Genomic DNA, 13,752 nt, shown 5'->3' with positions numbered 1-13,752 from the left:
CCATAAATACAACTCTAAAAAAAAATTACCTAATAATATAGTTAAGAGATGTTAGAAAATGTTAAATACAAACTTGAAAAAGAAAATATATCATATTTTTTGTTTTACATTATATAAAAAATAAAATAAAATTTTCTTTAAGTAACAAATATGAAAATGATAAATGTAAACTATACTCATTAACTGTGATTTTATCGTTATTTTAAGCATTAGTGTAAACCATAATTAGGAAAAAAAAAAAAAAAAGAAGACATGAATACTTGTGTGATTGGAAAGAATTAATTGGTAAATATTTTGGGTATGTAGATGGATGTAGTATTTTCTCACAAACTCTTCTTTTGTCACTTTCATCTTTGGTGAAGTTTCCTCCTTTGGCTCCATGGAAGCAAACGACAATCGTGAGCTGACATCCACCCTCCACGTGACCGTTGATTCCCACCAATTATGAACATATTAATTATTCACTGTAGATGAATTCTTTGTCAGTTTCAGTCACGACACTACCTACTACTGTTAATAAATTCTTGTCTCCTCCTTTTCTAGCCACGTCAAGGCTGATGGAGCATGTGTCCTTTCCCATCCTATCTTCCCAAACGGGACCGCTGAATAAATATCCAATCCCACGATGACACGTGCCCTCGTCCATCACAGTCCTGTCGATTGTTCTTTTTTCTCCCCTGGAAAGGGCGGACATTTTCTTGCCCACTTTCTTATCAGCCAAGCACACCTTCCTTCTCAAATCCTGCTACCATCACCAATGACGAAGCTGGAGCTCCGTGATCTCGGCACCACCGGCCTCAAGCTCAGTTGCGTCGGCTTCGGAGCCTCTCCTCTCGGCAACGTCTTCGGTCTTGTTTCTGAGGATGACGCCATCGCCTCTGTTCGCGAGGCCTTTCGGCTTGGCATCAACTTTTTCGACACCTCTCCGTGAGTAAATTTTTAGTCTCAAGCTCTGTTTGGTTTCCGGGAAATTTGGGAATGGGAATGAGGAAGGGAAAGGAGAAGGAGAAATATGATGTTTTTCTGAATTTTGGAGTTCTTAGTGTAGGGTGGGAAAATGTGTTTGGTTGCTGATGAATTGTAGGGAAGGGAGAGAATTAGAATGTTTTTATTTTAGTTTTTTTCCGTTGTTCGGGACTGGAGAATGCCTAAGTCTCCACTCACCCGAACTTAATGCAAATTGCTTGGATCAGTGGAGGTGAGCTTTTGACTTTCGAGACCAAGAAAATCAGAATTTTAGGACCTGTTTGGTAGCGCCACGAGAAATATTGTCCCTTTCCAAAAATAGAAAAAATAAAAATAAAAATCAAACCAAACCAAACCAAAACATTTTTGGTATGAAAGTAAATTCTCCTTACCTTAGTTTCTTAGGATCAATACGAGGATACCGTATTTGAGTATTCTGAGCGATCACCTGTTTTTCTTCTTAATTTTGTGTTTGTTTGCTAATTTTATTGCTTATGGGTTAAATCGGGGGAAAAAGATGGTTCTCTGATTTGTTCTGATGATTTCAACTTCTTAAGGTCTTGATCGTGTTCTTACACTTGTCATTAGGTATTATGGAGGAACATTGTCTGAGAAAGTCCTTGGGAAGTGCCTTAAAGCAGTAGGAATGCCAAGAAATGAGTACATTGTCTCAACAAAGTGTGGCCGGTATGCTGAGGGCTTTGATTTCAGTGCTGAGAGAGTAACTAGGAGCATTGATGAGAGTCTAGCAAGGTTGCAGCTTGATTATGTTGATATACTGCAATGCCATGATATCGAATTTGGGTCTCTTGATCAGGTGCTTAGTGGAATGTTCCTTATTTTTCTTTTGAATTTGTATCTATTTTTTTGTTTTGTTTTGTGTTGTTTTTTTTTTTTTTTTTTGGTAACATCAGAGTTTAACTACAGATTCTTTAGTTTTATTGTGGGAATCAACTTAGAGTTCCTCCTGTACAGATTATTCGGTTTCCAACAAAAACACATCATGTCAGCATGAACAAAAGCATCAGTAAAGGACCATGGTCCTTTTAGTAGGCTACATCTGTTGAAATTCAGATTGATTTGATGATTTTGGCATCTAATGTACATATATATGCATAGCATGGTAGAAAACACTTTAGCATGTTTTCAGAAAAGAGTTTTGAAATTGGGTGGCTGAAACAAATTATATATGAAGCTAACTTTTCCTGCAGTTACATGTTGAATTGAGTCGTGAGCCTAGTCCATTTGTATTTGTTGTTTCAAAACGAAGGCTGAAGCTTGGCTTGCTTTGATCTGTTTTTTAAACAGGTTGTGAATGAGACGATTCCTGCCCTTCAGAAACTCAAGGAAGCAGGGAAGATCCGATTCATTGGTATCACTGGACTTCCCCTGGAAATTTTTACTTATGTGCTTGATAGAGTGCCACCTGGCTCAGTCGATGTGATTCTGTCATATTGTCACTATAGTATCAATGATACAACACTGGAGGATTTATTGCCTTACTTGAAGAGCAAGGGAGTTGGTGTGATCAGTGCTTCTCCACTTGCGATGGGACTCCTTACAGAGAGGGGCCCTCCAGAATGGCACCCTGCTTCTCCTGAACTTAAGGTGTTCCTTTTTACCTCTTAAATAATCTCTGGCATTTTGTTTTCCTATGCTTCCTTACCATCAGCACATAATTCAAAGCATAGTATTTGCAAGATTGGTTTACTGCTTTATAAGTTTACATTGTCTTCTGTTAGTCTAGTTTGAACTTGACAAAGTGAAAGTTGCTTCCATAAATTGACAAAAGTTTTGCAAGGTGAAATGGTTAATATATATGTGCATGTGGTTCAATTATTTGAGTTCCCTCTCTGTAATAGAGAATGGACATGAGAAATGATTTTCAACATATTAATAATACATGTTGGTATTTGAGCAATCCCACATGGCTTTAATGAGGATCTGAACTAACTCATAGGTTCTGTAAAATTTTGTACTTGAGGATGGTGCTTATTTAGGTTCTCATATCTATGAGGATGTTGTTGATGATAGATATTGTTCAAGTTCAGCTAGGTCAGACATAGGTATGATCCTGATCCTGTTATGAGGTTTGCCTAATGCAGATCACTTACCAAGATATGGATGTTGGGTAAAGAGCATATCTGAACAAAAGATGCTTCCTGTGGTTGAGACACATTTTGCAAATTCTTAGGAACTTGATGTCCTACATGATTTACAAACTGCAAACATTGGAAGGGAATTGTCTCTATGATCAATTTCTTTAACTAAGATGCAGCTCATCATTATCAGCATAACACATCTAGTTTTAGATTTTCATAAAGATGCTCTAACTTTTTAGTTTTCTTTTGATTGGGATATGTAACAGTTTTTAATCTCTTTCATTTGTCCAATCTTATGCACAGTCTGGATGCCAAGCTGCTGCTGCTCATTGTAAAGAGAAGGGGAAGAATATTTCAAAGTTAGCCATGCAGTTCAGCTTGTCAAATAAAGATATTTCCTCTGTGCTGGTTGGCATGAACTCTATTAAACAGGTTTGGTTTCATCATTTGTCCTGATTGCCTCATTTATTGTGATAGGTAAATGCACAGAAAATTTTATATATAAAAAGAGAAAAGGGTGCCTAAAGGCCAACCCAAAGCATACAGGGAGTATACAAGAGGTGCCTAAAGGCAAGAACAAAAAAGAAGAGGGGATACAAAAAATTATTGCCTCATTTATAATATTAACACCATATAGTTTAGCTTCCTGAAATTTGTGTCTAGATAGTGAAGGATAGATATACATCATCCAAAACAGTATCCTTCCAAAATTTATTTGTATGATGCATTTGAAGTAGTAGTAATACTAGTAGTAGTAGTAGTAGTAGTAGTAGTAGTAGTAGTAGTAATAATAATAATAATAATAATTATAATAATCATAATAATCATAATAATAATAATAATAATAATAATAATAATAATAATAATAATAATAATTTGATACATGCCTTGCTCATATGATTTCATTTCTTTAATCCTTATACTAATGATAATAATAATAGTTGTCTATTCTTGTCCTGCTCTTATAGTAATAATAATAATAATAATAATAATAATAATAATAATAAAAATTATTCGACTGGCAAAAAAGAAGTTTTGTCTATTGTTTTATGCATTTAAAAGTTTCAAGATGATCTCTACAACAAAGAATTTCTTTTAAGAAGTGATTGTAAAAGTGGAAAAGAGATTTTAGAAAACGGATGTTAAAACTTAGTTTCAAACAAATTTTTACTACATGACAAGCCATTTTATTTGTTTTCAAATTTCAAATTGAATTTATAAAAAGATCTTCTAATTTTTTACCAGGCTTTCTTATAAGAGAATTTCTACTGCGAAAAAGATTTCCCCAAGACTTCTTTCAAAACCTCCTTCTCTTACAAAATTGTCACCAAAAGAAATAGGAATGACTCTCGACTCCTGTTCTAAACAAAGTCCAAGACCTCAAAACCCTCCTCTTCAATTAGGTGTGAAATTTTTTCTACCTATTTTCCAGACTTAAATTCATCATTAACTCCTTCCTCTCTAGTCAATTCTTCTTCCAAACTTTCCACACCAATCAATACTCTTGCTTCCTCTTATGCCTAAACACTTAAAACCTCAATCTCTTTAGAACAAAATGTAACAAAAGAATAGATTTTGATGATTCAGACTTCTCCTTTAGAAGTCTCTCTGATGAATAATGGATGATAACCCATTATGAATAAAATCCTTCCACAAGGATTCAATTTCTTTCCAAAGTCAAGACTAGAGAATTTTATGAATATGTTCTAGTTGATACAAAACTTGTTGAAATCAAGCACACACTTGATGAAAAAACAATTCCAGAATTATTTTTTCAAAATGCAAAATTTTAAAGATTTTGTCTCTAAAAGATTGGAATCAAAATCTTTTAACTCCAAATAGGTTTTCTTCACACTTTAAACCAGAATCCTATAATTATTATGATTATTTTGATGCGTCATGTGTGGTATAATACTTTTTGTTTTTGAAATAAGGACCATTCATGGTTTTTCATTTTCACAAAGAATTTCAAAAGATTTCTTTTCCAAATTGGTTTCAAGAATGGTGGCTTTATTTTGGAGCTAATTGTGACATTCTCCCTCCAGTGATCAAACAAGACTTTAAGTTTTTAAAATAAATATCAAGGCTCCTTCTTAGTAGTTAAGACTGATGTCATACATTTCACAATCCCATGTATAAGATATTGAGAATTTTCTTTTCACCAAAAAATAGCTCCACTCTTTCCTCCTCTTCTAGCAAGAAGGTTCAAAGTTAAAGGGTGGACTGGCTTTACCAGAATTAACCATGCATGTAGTAATGGAGTTCAAGGTTGGTTCACTTTGAAGAAAAGATTGTCCTAACCTCCTCAATCATAGACTAAAATCCCCAAAAATTGTCCTACTCATTTTATTTCACCTTCTTCCACCAATTCTTAATAAGAAGGAATACAAAAAATATCTTCAAAAGATTCTTTTGTAAATGGGAAGTGATTCAGACGAATCCATAGAAGAATTGATTTCTAGATTCACTCTCCAGAAAATGGAGATGACTGTTATGATATTTTGTCATAATTACAAAAGACAAGCAAGAGACATAAAGGGCTCAACATCATGATAGATGACTCAACGCTTTAAAAAAATGAAGCAGACAAAAAGAAGACTGATAACACCTCGCTCTTCATAAGAAATGACTCTTCACTAATTCACATCACATCTATAATAGAATGATTCTCCTCTATCTAAGACTTTTGATCCAAAAGACTTTTCAAAAGTCGGACTTGATGGATATCATAGCTCTTTTCGGACTTAAGAGCATCTTAAATTTGGACTACTTTGACCCCACATATTTAAGACTCTTTTAATTTTGGCTTAGCTCATCTATAAAAGGACTTTTGTTCAAACTTCAAAAAGAGAGTCAGAGTTAGAGTTAAAGTTAAAGTTAGAGAGAGAAAGAGAGAAAGAGAAATAGATCATTAGATAAAAATATTTGTGTTCTTTCTTTATAGTATCCCTTTTCCTTTCAAACTTTTTCAGACCCTATGCCCCTTTCTTCTTTCTTCTTCATAGACTTGTATCCTCTCAAACTTATACTCTCTCATCATTTTAGAGAGAAAGAGAGAGAGATTTAGATAAAAATATTTGTGTTCTTTCTTTGTAATATCCCTTTTCCTTTCAAACTTTTTCAAACCCTATGCCCCTTTCTTCTTCATGGACTTGTACCCGCTCAAACTTATATTCTCTCATCAAATGACTTTGTATTAAGACTTTGAAAGTGAATGAAAATCTAGACTTTTCAAAATTTTCACTATTTATTTGCTGTTTAATTGTTTATGTTACTATTCATTATTGTTTCTTGTTTACTACTGTTAAGATTGTTTACCTTTTATTTTATTGTTTGATCTTAAATTCTACCAGTCCTTCTATCTCTTCCCCATGACTTTGACCTATTCGGCTGGAAATGGTATTAGAGCCATGTTATCTAAGTTAGTGTCACGTTAGCCAAAATGATAGGTTCAGGTTGAGTTAAAATTGTTAGAAAGATTAAATTTAAAGAATAATGTTGGTTAGCCCATATTTGGTGAAAAAAAGGTGGTCCCACTAGGCTCTAAATCTAGTTGATCTAATGTTTTGATAAAACTTCAAAAAAAGTAAATAATTTATTAAAAAGGCTTTCGTGCAGTAATGGTACTAATAGTATGTCTAGATTAGATAAAAATCTTAATAAATTAGAAGAAGCATCGTCCTCCAAACTGAACAATCAGGTGTATTTTTCAATAGAAAAATGGAAAATTATTTAGAAAATTGGGTAATTCCTACTCAAGACATAAAGACTACGTATGAAAAAGGTTAATTTGAATTTATGACTGATTATTCAATCAAGACTGCAAAAAACACTCAAGAGTATAGGAGAACAACAACAGACTATTCAACTTTTAAATTCAAAAGACATTCAACCTTTAAATTCTAAATATAAATTACTTATTATAAGACTTGTTCAAGTGGCTGTTAAACCACTAACCAGACTAGGATTAAACAAAGCCATATGTATTTGTTTAAGAGACGCCAAACATAATAATATTAGAGACTCTATTTTATGATTGTTGAAATCGAACATGGCACATGGACCAGTTTACTTCAACTGTTATCCTAATTTAGAATTAAGCTGTATAGATATGATGAATCCATCTATAAAGCTTTGACTCTTAACATATAAACAAAAGGATATGACATGGACTCTAGATCAAAATATTTACTTATAAGATATATTACTTAGCCTTGAAAATATCTTTGAATCCTAGATGCTTGATATCATCTCCTAAAGGAGAGACTTTGATATTCCAAACAAATGATGAGCATGCATCAATTGTGGTCCCTAAGAGGTTACCTTGGGATTAGTTGATGAATTCATCAAAATGGGATTTTAAAAACTTGAAAATTCCTGAAAAGATTGGAAACACATAACTTGTCTATTATATTGAAGATAGAGAAGGATCAGTAACCACAGAATTCTCCCCTTCAATAAATAGAAGTCAAGACTAAACTAGACACACCCCCCTCCCCCCTCATCTACAGCTTCTTTTAGTTATACCCCTGCTAAACACAAGAATCAAGAACTTCAAGGAGTAAACCTCCAACCAAATATTCCAATACCTTTATACCGAGAAAATGAATCTATAAGACTTTTCCCAACCCAATCTTAGGTTCAAGATGACACATAAGAATCAAGACAACAATTTACAACAAATAAAGAATTCTCAATAGATAAAGATTATATTAGGTCTGAATTCTTATTAGAGAAAAATAAACTCAAATGACCATGGTTTTTCTCAACATTTACACAAAAAACTAAAGACTTGTTTAGAGAAAAATACTATGCTTACATGGAAAAGAACCAAGTAAACATTCCCATGTTTTCATGGTTTGAAATGTATGCATTTAATAATGAGATAGACTACCCCTTTGCAGAAAAGAATTAAATGTTCAAAATAGGACAACACAGATTTGGACAGCCACAAATAAACAAACCCTAGTATCAACACATCCTCCCTTAGAAGAAATAAAAATTCAAGTTCATAGTACAAAAATAATAGCTTTATATTAGGGGAATCTCCTTATTTTCAAGATCAATAATTCACAAACAGAAAATAAACAGAACACACACAAGATTTATAATGGTTCACTCTCAATGTGAGAACTACATCCACCTTACCGCTACAAAATTTCCTCAGGATCAGAAAGAAAAATACAAACAAGGTGACCTTAGGTCTAATACCACTCCTTTGTTTTTACACACCCTCACCCTAAAAAGGGTCATCCTAATAATCACTTATATAATGAGAAAATTAGGGCAAACTAATATATATGTAAAATACCTAAAATATCCTTCAAACAAAAATTAGGCTCCACACAACTTCACACTTCACCCTTTAAGACCATAAACAAAAAGGAAGACGAAAAACGATTTGCAAAACTAACTGATATTAAAGGATTCCACAACAAGGAAATTATACAAAACCAAATTCTTAAAACTATTTCCACTCAAATGGAAAGAATAGAAGATAAATTAGACAAAGATGAAGTTATACAAACTACTACTTAGATAACCCCAAAACATATACTAGATAGAAATCTAGAAAAGGATCGATCTTTAAACCCATAAAAATACTGGATTAACAAATAATAAAACTTAAAGAACCACCTTTAAATCCTCTAATTAATGAATTGATGAAAAAGACTACATCAGTTAGACATATCTAATCTCTCTATCTCAGGTACGAAGATTATAAATAGAATAGATGATTCTTCTAAAATGACAATAGAAGAATTAGAAAATATATTTAAAACAAATGAAAATTTTCAACATATTAAAATGCATAACTACCAACCAAAACCTAAAACAAGAAATTATTACCTTAAACCAACTCTCTTAGACATACAATATAAAGAAATAGGACAACAATATCAACCTAGGTATGACAGTGAAGCAATATATGAATGGATATGGACAGAATAAGTGAACATCAAAGTTTTAATATTATTCAAGAAATGATAATGGTTGCGGCAGCCTACAGAGCAAAGAAAAATTAAGATCATCAAATGACGCATCATTTAGTAGTTGGTTTTACCAGGCAACTAAAGGGCTAGTGGGATAATATACTAGCCTAAGACAAAAGAATTTACATATTAATTGTGATAAAACAAGGAGACCAGGCACAAGACACGATTAATACTTTAATTTATGCAATAATAAAACATTTCCTAGGAGAACCTTTAATGTTCAAGAAAGAACTTTTGAAATACTCTCTACTTTAAGATGCAAAAAGATGGAAGACTTTAGATGGTATAAAGACATCTTTCTTACTAAGGTATTCAATAGGATAAATGGTAATCAACCTTATCGGAGAGAGAGATTTATAGATGAACTCCCTAGAGTATTTGCAAGCAGTAAAAATAAAAATCAAAGAAAGATTTGATAGTGTAATACCTTATGAATCTCTAACATATGGAGAAATCATAAATTAATCAAGAAGCTTTATCTTTATGTTCTTTGTTAAAAATCAATGCTAGAATTCAAAGTGAACTCAAGATGAGTAAAAAGGCAAAGACACGAGGGAGAGACAGAAAAATTGACAGAATTTAAAACAAAATAGTAAAATAAAAAGTAAACAGTCTTAATAGTAGTAAGAAATAATAAATGGTAAAATGAATAGTGAAAATTAGCAATAAAAATAAACAGTGACATAAATGGTTAAACAGTACTTTAAACAATAAATGAACAATTAAAATTTTGAAAAGTCCCAATTTTCATTCACTTACAAAGTCTTGATATAGAGTTGCTTGATGAGAATACAATTTAGGATACAAGTCTATGAAGAAGAAAGGGATATAGGGTTGAAAAAGATATTAAGTCTAAAAGGAAAAAGGATATTACAAAGAAAGAACACAAATACTTTTATCTCTGGCTCTAACTCTCTCTCTTTCCTTTGAACTCCAACTTTGACTCTCTTCTTGAAGTTCAAACGAGAGTCCTTTTATAGATGAGTTGAGATTGAATTAAAAGAGTAACAAATACGCGGGATTGAAGTAGTTTGAATACCATGGAATTAAAATGCTCTTAAGCCCAAAAAGAGTTGTGATCTCCATGAAGTCTGACTTTTGAAAGTCTTTTGGATCATTCTACCGTAGATGTCATGTGAGTTGGTGGAGAGTCTTTTCTTATGAAAAATGATGTCTTGATGGAATCTTGAGAGATCTCTTTTTCTAAAGTGTTGAGTCATTTGTCATGATGTTAAGCCCTTTGTGTCTCTTGCTTGTCTTTTGTAATATGGCAAAATGCCATAACAATAATTTTCATTTTCTGAAGTTGAATCAAGAAATGAGTTCTTCTATGGATTCATTTGAATCACTTCCTATTTCTGACAGAATCTTTTGATGATATTTTTTGTATTCCTTCTTATTGAGAATTAGTGGAGTTCGAGAAGGTGAAATAAAATGAGCAAGAAAATTTCCAGGTTTCTGAGTTTATAAATAAGGAGGTTGGGACAATCTTTTCTTCAAAGTGAACCATTCTTGAACTCCGTTACTGCACATGGTCAATTCTAGTAAATCCAGTCCACTATTTAACTCTATACCTTCTTGCCAAATGAGGAAAAGGTAGAGCTATTTTTTTATGAAACAAAAAATCCCAATATTTTATCCATAGGATTGTGAACTGAGCCATGTATAACATCGTTCTTGGTTGCTAATGGAACTAAGCCATGTATGACATTGGTCTTGGTTGCTAAGGAGGAGCCTTGATATTTGTTCTAAAAAATTCAAAGGCTTGTTTGACCATTGGAGGGAGAATATCATGAGTAACTTCAAAATAAAGCCACCATTCTTGAAATCAATTTGGGAAAGAAGTCTTTTGAAATTCTTTGTGAAAATGAATGCACCATGAGTGGTCCTTATTTCGAAAATAAAAAGTATTATACAATGCATCCAAATAATCATAATAACTATAGGATTCTAGTTTAAAGTACAAAGAAAAGCTTTTTTGAGTCAAAAGATTTTGATTCCAGTCCTTCAAAGATAAAATTTTAAAATTTTGCATTTTGAAAAAACACTTCTAGAATCATTCTTTCATCTAACATGTGCTTGATTTCAATAGGTTTTGTATCAACTAGAACATATTCATAAAATTCTCATCTTGTCTAAAGACTTTGGAAATAAATTGAATCATTGTGGGAGGATTTTATTTAATGGGTTGTTGTCCATTATTCATCTGAGAGTCTTGTAAAGGGGAAGTCCGAACCATCAAAATGTGTTCTTTTGTTACACTTTGTTTTGAAGAGGATGGGTTTTGAGTGTTTAGGCATAAGAGGAAGCAAAAGCATTGATTGGTGTGGAAAGTCTAGAAGAAGAATTGATTGGAGGGGAAGGAGTTAATGATGAATTTAAGTATGGAAAATACATAGAAAAATTTTCAAACCTATTTGAAGAGGAGGGTTTTGAGGTCTTCATCTTTGTTCAGAATAGGAGTTGGCAGTCAATACTATTTCTTTTGGTGAAAAATTTGCAGGAAAAGGTGGTTTTGAAAGCAGTCTTGAGGAACTCATCGTTTTCCTGATAAAAATTCTCTTATAAGAAAGTCTAGTAAAAAATTAGAAGATGCTTTTATAAATTCAATTTCAAAATTGAAAACAGATAAAAATTCTCTTCTCTGATGATTCACTGCTGATCACTATTGGATTTTTTTACTGTGGGTTGTTAGCTCATGAAGATAATACTCAGAGAGATGAGACAATAGTGAGGGAAGAATATTACATCTATCTGAAGGATTTACATCATATCCATTCTATCTCTTTCAAAACAGTGCTGCTAGGTTTCCACATCATTTAGAATACAAAAAGAAAAAAGAAAAATCTTATTATCCTTTTGGATGCTATTTTCTCTTGTGGTGATTCTGTCCTCAAGTTTGTCATGAGGACCAAAGTCTTATTCGCACCAACACATAGAAGGTGTGATTTCCTTTTGTAGGGTACTGTGATGTCCTTGGCTGTAGTATAAGCCTCAAAGTGCAAAGGTATTAATGTAAGAGATCTTTTCATTTATTAAAAAATAAAATGAAGGAAAAAAACAATTGAAAAACTATCAATTTCCAAAAATGCATTTCACAGAATACAGGTTCAGAAATAAACTTGTGGTTGTTAACCTTATATTTGGTGTAAAGTGCATCCTTGATGGTGATTCTATGTTTGATAAACAATGTTTTGGTGCAAATCATTGTTGAGAATAACATATTATGTAAGCCAATAGCTCCTTCAGGGCCACATTTGGATTGGCTTTTGGGAAGCAAAATTCTCCTTTTTAGGCCCAACAAGAGGTTTTGAAATGCATTTAGTGATTTTGTTAAAAGAGTTTCTAGTTAAAAATAGATGTTAATAGGGAAGCAAGGAAAATGTTGCTGGTTTTATGTTTTTCTGTTGGTTAAGTTTGTCTTGCTGGTTTTTGTAATTCACCATGCTTTCCTACAATAGATTTTGCAATCAATATTCACATTTTGGTGTGTTCTTTCCTAGTCCAAGATATTTTCAATATAATCAAATCTGTCAGCCATGTTTTTTTGGAGTGATGATGATGATTGCTCATCAACATTCTATTAATTTACTTACAAGAATGTCAGGCGTGGATGATGATATTTTGTCTTTCTCTGGGTACAAGGGCTAGTGCCTCTCACCTCCCATTTTCACAAGAGTAGAACCCCAGACCCCTTCCCCTAGTGGAAAGCTAGTGGTTCCACTTTTATCTTATTCTCTTCTTAACATTCATATGTGATCTTGGTTGATGCAGCATAAAATTTTCTTATCTAGCAGTTTAACACTTGTGTATGCTCCTGGAATGGCTTGGGAGCAAGATGCCCTCCCTACAGAGTCTATTCTCGGGCATGATTTGACTGGGTTTGGAAATCTCTCCTTGTTACTGCCTAGGAAGTAGGATTGCCTATAATGGTTAAGGCAAACGTACTCTTTACAAAAGAACATTACTTGCCCATATGTAGGTCTAAGTTTGCTGCTTGCCTTATTATCGATTAAAAATCTGATACATAATCAAAGGACCAACTACCTGGTTGAATAATAGCATTACTATTTTACTTTTCATGTTCTTTCCCAGTTAATGGCAGACGCTAGAAAATCATCAAGGTGTATGTGCTCAAATCTATAGATGTATAGATATTATATCACACTTTCCTACTTCATGCTTCAATGCATGTTAATAACATTTAAGCCTTTTTTCAGGTTGAAGAGAATGTTGCAGCTGCTACAGAACTTGCAATTTTTGGGAAGGATGAGGAAACTCTGTCAGAGGTTGAAGCTATACTATACCCTGTGAAGAATCAGACATGGTCTAGTGGAATCCAGCAGAGCTGAAAGGGACTGCTTGCGGAATTGCTGCTCGACTTTCCTGGTCCATTCCACTATTTATCTGTGTAATAAGCATTGTTTGGTTTATGACAAGGTTTTAAAGTATGAAAATAAGGGGTTAGTATCTAAAATTCCAATTGTGACGTCAAACCGCCTACCCAAAGGCAATATTTGGAGAGTTGATTTGAGCCTGTTTCAGAATGATTCTGGCAAAAGCAGTAACACTCTTGGCCAGTAGCATCTTCATTATAAATGTAAGCGCTTTTATTGAGAATCAGGAAGTGATGGTCTGTTGGATATAAATTGTTATAAGTGCCAGTTCAAAAATAACTTTGTATTTCC

General features: G+C 33.0%; 1 protein-coding gene across 1 annotated transcript; it reads left to right on the top strand.

Moving 5' to 3' along the window:
- The first annotated feature begins 643 nt into the window (after window positions 1-643).
- On the top strand, window positions 644-13,740 carry LOC117911468 (L-galactose dehydrogenase). Its single transcript, XM_034825860.1, has 5 exons — window positions 644-927; window positions 1,555-1,783; window positions 2,275-2,574; window positions 3,372-3,500; window positions 13,285-13,740. The coding sequence occupies exons 1-5, from the start codon at window positions 758-760 to the stop codon at window positions 13,414-13,416; spliced, it is 960 nt and encodes a 319-aa protein (XP_034681751.1). The 5' UTR covers window positions 644-757; the 3' UTR covers window positions 13,417-13,740.
- The last annotated feature ends 12 nt before the right edge of the window (window positions 13,741-13,752 follow it).

Source organism: Vitis riparia, chromosome 3 (assembly GCF_004353265.1).
Source record: "Vitis riparia cultivar Riparia Gloire de Montpellier isolate 1030 chromosome 3, EGFV_Vit.rip_1.0, whole genome shotgun sequence".
NCBI classification, from domain to species: Eukaryota; Viridiplantae; Streptophyta; class Magnoliopsida; order Vitales; family Vitaceae; genus Vitis; species Vitis riparia.
This window is presented reverse-complemented; position numbering and strand designations above follow the sequence as displayed.